A 12,119-nucleotide genomic window follows, 5' to 3' on the forward strand; every position below is an offset into this window, starting at 1 on the left:
CTTTATATACCGACTCACTTTCCCTTCAGTTTTGGCGGCAAAATTCGTACATTACAATCCTGCTAGGGTTTCTCTCTCTCTCTCTCTCTATCACTCTCTGTGTGACAAAAGTACAAATTGAGACCCATGGTTTTGCTGCCCAGTAACTTTGAATTCACAGTCCCCAAACCAATGTGAAAGTTGGTCCGAAACAAGGGGCTTCAATGGAAGCAGCTGATTCTCCATCTCCAACCGCTATCAAACCCATAAACAAAGGTGTGGTTCACAGAATCTGTGCCGGCCAAGTGATCATTGACCTCTCGTCGGCCGTGAAGGAACTCGTCGAGAACAGCCTCGACGCCGGCGCCACCAGCATCGAGATCTCTCTCAAAGACTACGGCCAGGACTACTTCCAGGTCATCGACAATGGCTGCGGCATTTCCCCCAGCAACTTCAAGGTAACGTAACCCTAATTTTCTTCGCTAATAAATGCATGATTTCTCATTATATATGTGAATTGAAATACTGACTGATGCGATTGTGGCTCTGTTGTGTCGTTTTGGATTAGGGTTATGTTCACTGCGTTTTCTGATTTACAGTTCGCGAATTCAGAGTGTTTGGGAGGGAGTTTAGGAGACTACTACGCTATATTAGTGGAAACTATTTTCATTTGATGGAAATGAATATATCTTAACTATAAGAGATTTTGTTTGCAATTTCAAGTGCTAATGAGCTTTAACTAAAATGACATTTCCTTTTTTTTGTAAGAGTAAGATTGAGGGTGAGGTTGTGTTTTGAAAACCCGATTTCAACAAATAAAATCGAGTTTTAAAAACAAAAATTTCAACATGCTTTGAAAACACAATTTAGAAAGGGAAAAAATGCTAGATTCCCAAATAGTTTTAAAACAGTACCAATTTAAATAGTTATTTGTAAAATATTAATATTTTGCAAATCTTACCTTGTAACTTATATTCAATGTAGCTTGCTTTAGTTCAAAATAGCTTACTTTACTTGAGTTTGATATGTACATACTGTGAAGTATAGAGTGTTGGAGTTGGATGTAATTATAGATTTTCATACTTCAATTGTTACTGGGTTCGTTATGTCCTTTATAAAATTGTGTAGTATTAGTTGTTGAACTTTGTGCTTGACTGCTTGTTCTCATTAAATCAATTTGAAGGAAAAGTATTCATTATGTCCTTTTTTAATTTTGATACTGCTTATTGTATCTGTCATTAGTTCATTGCATGAGGTAGCATATAATTATTGATTTATTATAAAAAAAAAATTTGTTGCAGGTTCTTGCACTTAAGCATCATACGTCGAAATTATTGGATTTTCCTGATCTCCAGTCACTGACCACGTTTGGCTTCAGAGGGGAGGCATTGAGTTCACTTTGTGCTTTGGGGAATCTGACTGTTGAGACTAGGACAAAGAATGAGTCAGTTGCTACACATTTAACTTATGACCATTCAGGTTTACTGGTAGCTGAAAAGAAAACAGCACGCCAAATTGGTACCACGGTCACTGTTAAGAAGTTGTTCTCCAATTTACCTGTGAGAAGCAAAGAATTTAGTCGCAACATTCGCAAGGAATATGGAAAGCTTATTTCATTATTGAATGTGAGCTTCTCTTTTCTGTGTCATAACTTCAATTATTTGGGTGTTGTATAATCCTTTGAGTGCAATCTTAATGTTAACCTGCCAGTGAACTAATTAGTTATTTGAATTTGGCTAAAAGATCTATATGCTATATGTGTGTGTGTGTGTATGGAAAGCCGAAAAACTCAGATTTTCTTCAGTTTTTATTTTCATTATCATCATCATTTTTTCTTCTTTAAATTTTCAGGCCTACGCCTTAATTGCAAAAGGAGTTCGGTTAGTCTGCACCAACACAACTGGGAAAAATGCGAAGTCTGTGGTACTTAAAACACAAGGAACTGGTTCTCTTAAAGATAACATCATTACAGTGTTTGGCATGAACATCTTCAACTGCTTAGAGCCTATGAATATATTTATATCAGACAGTTGCAAAGTTGATGGCTTCCTTTCCAGGTTTGGACATGGTAGTGGACGCAACTTGGGAGACAGACAATTCTTTTTTGTTAATGGTCGACCAGTGGATATGCCTAAAGTCGGTAAGCTGGTGAATGAATTATATAAAGGTGCAAACTCCCGGCAGTATCCAATTGCAATCATGAACTTCACTATTCCAACAAGAGAATGCGATGTTAATGTAACTCCTGATAAAAGGAAAATATTTCTTTCTGATGAAAGCTCCATATTGTCTGCCCTAAGGGAGGGTTTACAGAAGATATATTCCCCAAGTTATGCTTTTTATCCTGTTAATAAAGTTGAGGAGTGCACTAAGGAAGCAGATTCCTCTGAATTGTGCTCTCCACATGAGAAATCTCATATGTTGAAACAATTATCTCCAGATGGCAGTGATCTAGAAGTTATTGAGGAGCATGTTACAGAGGATGGAATTCCTCTCAAAACAGTTGAAAATGCTCAGCAGCTAGTGCATGATCAAGAAGGATCAATCCACACCAATAATGGCAAATTCATGGAGAAAGATTTCACTCTTAGAGTACATGGCACTAAAAAGGCCGATAGCAGTAGGAAATTTACTGGTCACCTCAACAGTGTTGCAACTGATCAAATTGCTTCGTCCCCTTCACGAGGGGATGAGAATGGAATTGCTGCTAATACAGATTCATGTGGTCGTTCAAGCTATGTCCAATCATCACTTAAAAAATTTGTAACTGTCAATAAAAGAAAGCATGAAAGCATTAGTACAACATTATCTGAACTGCCTATCCTTAGAAATGAAACCCTTTCTTGTCATTTGAAGAATGATGATTCTGAAAGGCATGCTGCTGTTTCAAGATCCCCAGCGAGTCATGACCTGGTTGATAATTCTGCTGTGGTGAACAAGAATGAGCCTTCCAAGTATCTTAGAGCAGATACGATTTTAAATAAATTTAGAATTCCACTTTCTTCTAGAGGCAATCGTAAAGATGGAGAACCTGGAAAGGTGTGTATGTCTATGCTCTATACATGCTCTTATATTTTTTATTTCAATCTTGCCAATGAGATCTAGCTCAAATGGTAGCTCCTTCCCTTGTAAGAGCAAGATAGAGGATGAAGTTGTGGGTTCAATACCCACTAGGTGTGCTTGTAATTTACCGATTTATATATATATATATATATATATCAATATTGTATCCTTTCAGCAGCCAGTATGAGGATAGAAATATTCTTTATTTCAAAATTAAAAATCTACAGTAATGTAAGTGTACAATTTTTTTGCTATAACTTGTGACATAATGGGCTTTATTTATAATATGTTGATAACTTTTGAGTGATTTTACAACTGTGTATGAGGTATTTGAAAACATTATCCATAAGTTTGAGAAGCTTGTCTGTAGAAATGATGAACAAAGATGTTAAAGAACAAAAAGAAGGAATATAAAAAAAAGAAGTTGAAATGTCTTTAAAGGCTAAAGTTGCTCTCACCATTGAAAACCTTGAATGGTGAAACTCAGTCAGTTTTTTAATAAGCTTGGCTTGTAATGTTTTTGATGGATAGATAATCAGCATAAGACGTTTGATCATAACCTCTTGACCAAGAATCTTGAAATTTTGTTGGGTATTCTTTTGTCAAACAATTAAATGTAACAGAATTGAAGAGGTTATATATTAGCGTTAATTGTAACCACTAAAACATGGATGTCGTGATAACTGTTTACACTTTGCTACCAATGCATGTTAAACGTTTCCCCCAAAATTAAGCTAAGCCCACAGCTTTCATTTTCTCTCTCACTGCTATGAATAAGAATGCATGCTGTTTTTAAAACATTCTTCCTAAGAGCTTGATTATTTACTTCTCAGCTTTTATATAGATCCATTTTACAAATTTAAAGTTGGCAGTATTGTAAGCATCAGATGACCTGACCAACCATTGACAAGATTTTCTGCTTCTGAGTAACTAGTTCATTTCAGGAACCAGAGGGTCAAGAGAAAACAGTGCCTTCTTCTACCATGGCACCAATTGCGTCATCTAGCAAGGATCTCGAAAATAAATTACAAGATCCTTCTGTTGCGTCTCCGTCACGTTCTTCTATATCCATATTAGATGCTCCAAAGTCACCTGCTGATCTAGAGTTGTGTTCCACCTTGCAATTTAGTTTTCAAGGGTTGAAGACAAAGCGGCAGCAGAGGCTGTCTATTTTACAATCTAGTGGTCATAAAGATGGAAGAGCAAAGATGAAAAGGTTTATATCACAGTAAATTCCATTTGAAGAAGGAAAAGATATGACTGTGCTATGTTTTAACTGGATTATTTTGTTATGATCACTATAGGTGCTATGACGCTGCAACTCTGGACCTTGCTCAACCTGATAATGAGGAACGAAAGGCAAAGGCTTTAGCTGCAGCTACTACAGAGTTGGAAAAACTATTCAGAAAGGAGGACTTTGGTAGAATGAAGGTTGCCATATTCGTTATTCACTATGTTAGACTGTGAGCTGTGCCATTTCACCTCAAAACCAATTGGTGATGAGGAAGACACACTCAAATCTTTTATGGGCTTCGATATCACATCACGCAAGCCTGTTGCAGGCTTGTTTTTAGAGTGGTTGTAGGGAGTCAAATTGTGGTCCTCCCAATAATCCCTCCCTTACAATGATACTCCTGTGACTCGAACCCATGACCTTGACTCTGATACCATTTGTCAAACTGTAAGCTGTGTCATTCCATCTCAAAACCAATTGATGATGAGGAAGACACACTCAAATCTTTTATGGGTTTTGACATCATACTACGCGAGCTTGTTTTTAGAGTGATTGTAGGGAGTCAAATTGTGGTCCCCCAACACATTGTTTATAATTAGAATAAAATGTAAAACTGACCCTCTAAGTTTCTTCAAATTTCATTTTAGTTCTCTAGCTTTGTTTTTGTTTATTTCAGTTCTCTAACTTTTAAGTTTATTCAATTAAGGATTTTCCATCAACTTTTGTTATATGTTGTGGTTAAGTTTTCAATTTTATAAATTTTTCTTCAAATTTTTAAAATTAAAAAAATTCAATTAATGATTGAAAAATATTTCCCAGATTTTTTTTTTCAAATTTTTTTAATAAAAGTTAATGAAAAAACCTTAATTGAATAAATTTGAAACTTAGAGGGCTAAAATGAATGAAAGTAAAGTTAGAGGACTGAAATGAAATCTAAAGAAAGTTAGAAGGTCAGTTTTGCATTTTAGCCTTATAATTATTTACACATTCATAAATTAGATTAATTTTACTAATACAAGTGGACCGAAAAAACAAAAACAAAAAATCACTTGAATAGATACATGTTCTGATTCACCTGAAATAGACACATTAGGTTTGGTTTTGGTTTCTTTGCTTATCCAACCTAGTATCAGTGATGAATTATTTTTAAGTTTTTCAAAAATCAATTTTTGTCCCTTATTAGTGGATCCATATCAGGCTGGGCTGTTTTTAACCCATCCCTACCCAACCTTATGTACATTCTGATTATGATTAATTAGTACTGACCAACCTTTGCTTCTATTTTATAGGTGATTGGGCAATTCAACCTTGGTTTTATAATTGGGAAGTTGGATCAAGATTTATTTATCGTGGATCAGGTAATATTATATATTCTTGTGAATCTTTTTCCCTTAATATCTAAAAGGTTTTTTTTTTCCCTTTTTTATTGAACAATAAATTCTTCTAAATGATTCTTTACTTCAATTTCTGTGTTCCAGTTGCAGACATTTTCAATTGATTTTTTTTTTTTAATAAAATTTTCTGAATTTTCAGCATGCTGCTGATGAGAAATACAATTTTGAGCGTCTTTCTCAATCAACCATTTTTAACCAACAGCCTTTGCTCCGGTGAGAAGTTGGATTTCATTATTTTGTTCTTATTTGATTTGCTTCTACTCAGAATGTATAATGATTTATGTAAACAGTGATAACAAATAGAGGATAAGCACTCTGTACATGTTTGCTAAAAGCGTGTTGAGAACTTCTCTTCTAAGATACAGTATTTTTTGTGACATTTGGAGTGCTTTATCTGATTCAATAGATGGGTCTTTTTCTTTAGAGGTTGCTTTTCTATTATTTTTCTTTTCTTATCTATCTGAGTTTAGAATTTTTTATTGCACGTCTACTTTTATTGTGCTACATGCAGAATTCAATATTAATTATAGTACCTATTTTTTAGTTTCAAGTTAAATTTTCATTGTTTGATGCTAAAGCAGAAGTTATGATTGTATTACAAATTGATTTTTGAAGACAATTATCTTAGCCTTCTATGCATGCTTGTGCACACCTGCACACAAAAGATTTTTTTAATTTTTATGACATGGAACCTCACCAAGGTAGGGCCCTTTGGACCCACCCCTAGGGAGTAAACCACGGATATACGACCCCATCTACCAAAATTGTGTATTGGGTAATCCAAGATATCTAGGTCTACAGCTCCTCCCAAGCCTCCAACTACTAGCATACACCCTAATGGGTATGCACACACACTAGCACTTATGCTTTTATGTGTCTAGATTGCTGGGTTTGTCATAAGTAATCAACATAGGGTATGAACATGGTGTGCAAGATTAGGATCATCTATAGGAAAAATTTACCGATTAAATCAGATGTATTGCTAACTAGAGGATTGGATGTTCAGGGTCAAAGTTATCACAATTTGGTAATGCCAACCACCTTGTACTCTTTTCCTCTGGGTGTAGCTTCTCCAGATAGCTGAGCTGTACTTTGACGTGTATGTCAAACCCTTTTATGGAATGCCATTGTCTGAACTGTACTTCGACAAATATGTCAGCTACTGGAGACTTTTCCATCCATTCTCTGAAGTTGTTGGCATAGGATAAGAATCTCTTCTGCTTCTGTAGTTGCGGAATTTAGATATGAATAGATTTTATACATTTGGGAGCTGCTAGAGCCTTAGGAATTCAAATGACATTCAAATATATCTGCCACTCAGCTCTGCATTTAGCTTCTCTGTCATGGGGGCTGGGTTGGGTTATGGTCATTTTAGTATTCTCCAAGTGAGGTTTGAACTTTTGAGTAAGCTTTTTAATTTAAATTGGTTGTGTTTAGTGGTTGTCTAGGCATTTTGTTATTATTGATATGCTTACACTATTTCTGCATCTGCTAGAGATTGAATTATAAACCTTTGCTTCCAAATATTATATGGACAGGCCATTGAGGTTGGAGTTATCTACTGAAGAAGAGGTGGTTGCTTCAATGCACATTGACGTAATTAGGTACTACCTCATCTGCTTCTGTTTTGTTTGTTATATTTGTCTATTCATTATTTATATTTTGGTCATTTCTGAAGCTGTTAATTTACAGGTGAATTACCAAAAGTAAATAACTTTGTTTGACTTCGTTTGAACCTCTGGGCATCACACCACATAACAATTATGTTTACCAAACATGCTATGAGTGCATGTTAGAATTAGAACAAACTTAGCTGTTGGAGTGCGATTGAATTGCCGAGGAAGAATGGTTGCTCATGGGGAAGTGACCATCAAAAATAGGGTTAAATGGGAGGTTGATGTCGTTGACTTTGCAGGACCTTGGGTTCAGTCAAATTCAAGCTCTAAATAAATTTTGGGGTAAAATATCATTTTCGTCCCTAAACTTTCACAAAAGTTTGTTTTCTGTCCCGAAATTTTCAAATTTTCATATTTCTTCCTTAAAACTTTACAAAATGTTCTACTTTACATCCTTCAGTCTGTCCATTAGTTTATATCCTCAGTGGCCTAACGGAATGTTGACATGACATTTGACTTAGACCAAACCATTTTGTTTGAAAAAATTATGGACACATGGCATGCATTTATTGGCACACATGGAAAACAATAATACCCACTCATCTCACTTTTAGTTCTTCGTTGCTAAATATCACCATTGCTCACTTTCTCTTTTTACCCATTAGCTGTTCTATGATGCTTACTCTCTCTCTCTCTCTCTCTCTCTCTCTCTCTTTATAAAGACTAAAGTCTGTTCACTAACCCCAGAAATCCCTTTTATAGAAATCGAAGAAAAAGTCAAAAATAAGGAAAAAAAAAAAATCAAAACAAGTGGGTATTTGGGGTATATCTGTAGAGATTGAAGGCACAAAAGCACACATCTTGAAATCTGGTGGAGAAAACGTTGAAAGCGGTAGAGAGAGAGAGAGAGAGAGAGAGAGTAGGGGTTGGGTTGGTGATGGAGTTTTGTTTGTGTTGTGAGTGAATAAATTCCTCAACCAAATCACACATGACATTTTAAATTACATTGTTTACTTTGAAGATTTTCATTATTAAACTTCAGAATTGAAAGTCCCCAATCCGAACCTGGCTCTCTCTCCTCTCAGTTGGTTATTTTGTTGAAATCTAGCAAATCTGAAAGATTTCTGGCATACAAATTGTTGAAATATGGCCAGATTCTCCACCTTCACTGTTATTCAGATTTTAAGTTTTTGTGAACTTGAAAATTCTTAACATTCTGTTTGGTTGCCTAGAAAAGTTAAAGGAAAATGAAAGGAAATAAAGTAAACTCATGAAACTTAAACGTTTCACAGTGAAGTGCTTTGGATTTCAAACTGTGGAAGAACTCAACTGAACCTGAAATAACTTACTATACATTATTTTCTTTCATTTTCTCATCTGCCAAATGAGAACTGAAAAACACTCATCTCCCTGGCAAACCCAGTTGGCATCAATACGTAGCTGTTTTTCACACGTGCCAATAAATGCATGCCACCTGTCCATAATTTTTATAACAAAATGGTTTGATCTAAGTCAAATACCATGTTAGCATTCCATTAGGCAACACATAAATGTAAAGTAGAACGATTTGCAAAGTTTGGGGACGAAAAAAGAACTCTTGAAAGTTTAGGGACGAAAAATAAACTTTTGTGAAAGTTTAGGGACGAAAATGATATTTTACCCTAATTTAGACGCATTAGTTTTTTAATTTGTAAGCCTTTTTTCATTTGTTTGTTGTTGTTGTTGTTGTGTGTGTGTGTGTGTGTGTGTGTTTTTTTTTTCTTAAATTTTTTTTTTTTTTTTTTTAATGTTGATCTCAACCTCTTTGCATTCTCAGATTTACTTTCTTTTAGAAATATCCTTCTTTAAGCATACCTCATACACGCACACACGTAGTCATACCCAAATTTAGACGTTCCCAGATGAGCAAAGCCTACATAAGCACACATGCTGAACACTTTCACCCTATTCATTGTAACAAAAAAAGTTATGACCCTAAATTATTGCATGATATTATAATTGTTAATGAATCACAAATCAGTGTTCAAGTTTACAATGATGATACATAGAGATTCTGCTGGTGGAATCACTAGAATTTGTTCATTTTTAATCTTTTTTCCCGGAGTCTTGCATTGTCCTCATCCATTTACATATTTGGGTGTGTGTGTGTATATATATATATAATTTCTTAATACTCTTTTTTTTTCTGATGGTAATATGAGTTCCAATTTCAGGAAAAATGGCTTCACTCTGGAAGAGGATCCACATGCTCCACCTGGGCAGCATTTTAAATTGAAAGCTGTCCCATTCAGTAAAAACATTACTTTTGGAGTCGAAGGTAGTTGTTGCTTTCAGATTTTTTCCCCCTGATATTCTACTGTATAGACCGTATTTTGAATGTAATGACCATATAGGAATATGTTGCTATGCCTTGTGCAACACTATCACAAATATGTCTTTGTTAAAAGTTCTTGCATTTTGATGAAACAGAGTGCAAAAGACATTTACCATTTACAGTTTCTTTGAGCAGATGTCAAGGACCTGATTTCTACTCTAGCTGATAGTGAAGGGGAATGCTCAATGATTGGGAGTTACAAAATGGATACTTTTGACTCTGTTTGCCCAAGCAGAGTTCGTGCAATGCTGGCATCACGTGCATGCAGATCATCTATTATGATTGGAGATGCGCTTGACAGAAATGAGATGCAGAAGGTAATAACCCAAGATTACTTTGAATTGCCCTTGACCCTTTCCATGTCCATGCGTGAAGCATGACCCTTTTACTGCTGAATTTCTTACACAACGAGAATCTATGCATTTCGTTGCTTTCAAACTTCATAATTTCCTGAGCTTATGAGTCCTATTTTGCAGTTAGTTCTTGTAATTTTTCTGACATCATTCTCTGCACTTTCAATTATATTGGATAAAGAATATATCATTATACATATTAGAGAGAAGCATAAGTGTTACATTACTGATTTACTTGATGGCTTCAGATACTCAAGCATTTGGCAGACCTGAAATCTCCTTGGAATTGCCCGCATGGTAGGCCAACCATGCGTCATTTGACTGACCTGACATCCATTCACAAAAGATCAGAAGGAAAAAATGTGGACTGTTAACAGATCTTTACATGACTATAAACGGGCCTGTGGTTTATCTAACTTATTTTGTATGAACTAAGAAATCCATGTAAAAAGTCCCCATTCAACTATGTGGCTATGTACAGGTACTTAATGTGTGTGTGTGTGTGTGTATTGGTGTAGGCTTCTGGTTCTGGGTCTTCTCTCTGTCTCTCAAACTACATGGACTTTTGGTCCTTGATTTTGGCATTTGATTTTATGCTGTGTGTAAGGGATAGTTCCTTCCATCATCGAAATGGTGCAGCAGTTACTCGGACAGCTTAATAGCTGTAAAACTTGATAAAAACTTTCTAGTGGGTTTAAGGGCTTGTATATGTACTGATTTTTTATTTTATTTTTTATTTATTTTATTTTTTTGAGAATCATGTACTGATTTAATTCTAATGGATGGAATAGAAAGAGAACTGCAAATGGTAGAGTAGGTTCGGACAGGCTCGGTTTCTGCATGAGGGTTTACATTCTTGATCTCGTGTGTAAGAATTTATTAAGAATATATTGCTCCAGCTTAAATTTTAACCATTTCAAACTGAGTAAGTTAAATGCTTATCCTCTTAATGGTTTCAATTCTTACTAAATAAATTTGTTCTTTTGTTGTATAAAGGATGTAAGAATATGATGTTTTTAAATTCCTACGGTTACATTACTGCCGAGAGCTTTGTAGGCTGTAGTTCAATTAGCACCTTTTGGTGTGCCTTTCTTCCTCCTCTACTGTAATTATTGAATAATAATAATAATAATAATAATAAGGGTTTTACTAACATATATTTTTAGGGCATACATTAGTAAAATTATTTTAGAAAATTTTTTATGAAAAAATTATTGAATTTTTTGATAGCCTTTTTCGATTTTTCATAAAAAAAAGAAAAAAGAAAAAAAAAAGTTTCTTAAAATTGGTGATTTATGTGTATCTTAAAAGCATACATTAACCGAATCTTAATAATAATAAAAAAGTACTATGTAATTCTTATTTACAATTTTTTAAGTAAAAACAATTATCAAGTTTTACACAGTCAAGCACATCATGCTGTTTCTAGTAAAATCAATACCATAATGGATCATGCCAAAAGTCTTGTGGTGTAATAGTGTTGTTCAGTTCTTGTCATGGGAAAAAAAAAAAGAGTAATAAATAAATAAATTCACATCACGACACTAAAAGGAAACGAGACCATTGGACGTCTACTGGTTACCAATTTCTATATCCATTAGCTACTTAAATAATTTTCATATCAATTACCCAATTAGTGTTAGTTATTACATGAGCCATTATTTTCACTAGTCTAAGACTTTATTAAAGACGTCTTTACATTTTTTTTTTAAAAGTATTTATTGTGATACATGATGTAGATTTATTAACTATGTATCATTAAAAAAAAGTTATGTCCAAAACTAAAACGAAAATAAATTTATGATCAAGAAACCTAATTTTCTTTGCCCAATACACTAATTACTCTTTTGTAAGTGCAATGTTACAGTTATAAACTATTTTACAACATTTTTACAAATTATTGATGTGACAAATTCTTATTAGTTTTAATATGGATCAACCACTAACATTATATTTATGTTTATTAGTGATTATTTGAAAATTATTAAAATCACATCAGCAGTTTGTAAAAATGTTATAAAATAATTTCTGTCTATAGCATTACTCATTCTGTAACTCGATTGCAATAATGTGTTTCTTTAAAAAAAAAAATATGACCTCAATTTT

The 12,119-nt window shown here is 34.2% G+C and overlaps 1 protein-coding gene across 2 annotated transcripts; it reads left to right on the forward strand.

The window, feature by feature from the left end:
- LOC115971645 (DNA mismatch repair protein PMS1) lies at positions 1–10,829 on the forward strand. Of its 2 annotated transcripts, XM_031091641.1 has the most exons (11): positions 2–437; positions 1,281–1,604; positions 1,831–3,018; positions 3,987–4,258; positions 4,347–4,473; positions 5,566–5,634; positions 5,810–5,883; positions 7,209–7,274; positions 9,500–9,603; positions 9,796–9,977; positions 10,262–10,829. In XM_031091641.1, the coding sequence occupies exons 1-11, from the start codon at positions 204–206 to the stop codon at positions 10,385–10,387; spliced, it is 2,766 nt and encodes a 921-aa protein (XP_030947501.1). In that variant the 5' UTR covers positions 2–203; the 3' UTR covers positions 10,388–10,829. The 2 variants fall into 2 exon arrangements, with proteins under 2 accessions (XP_030947502.1, XP_030947501.1); XM_031091642.1 differs by lacking the exon at positions 10,262–10,829 and having other exon boundaries at positions 1–437; positions 9,783–9,922.
- The last annotated feature ends 1,290 nt before the right edge of the window (positions 10,830–12,119 follow it).

This window comes from Quercus lobata, chromosome 12, assembly GCF_001633185.2.
Source record: "Quercus lobata isolate SW786 chromosome 12, ValleyOak3.0 Primary Assembly, whole genome shotgun sequence".
Classification (NCBI taxonomy): domain Eukaryota; kingdom Viridiplantae; phylum Streptophyta; class Magnoliopsida; order Fagales; family Fagaceae; genus Quercus; species Quercus lobata.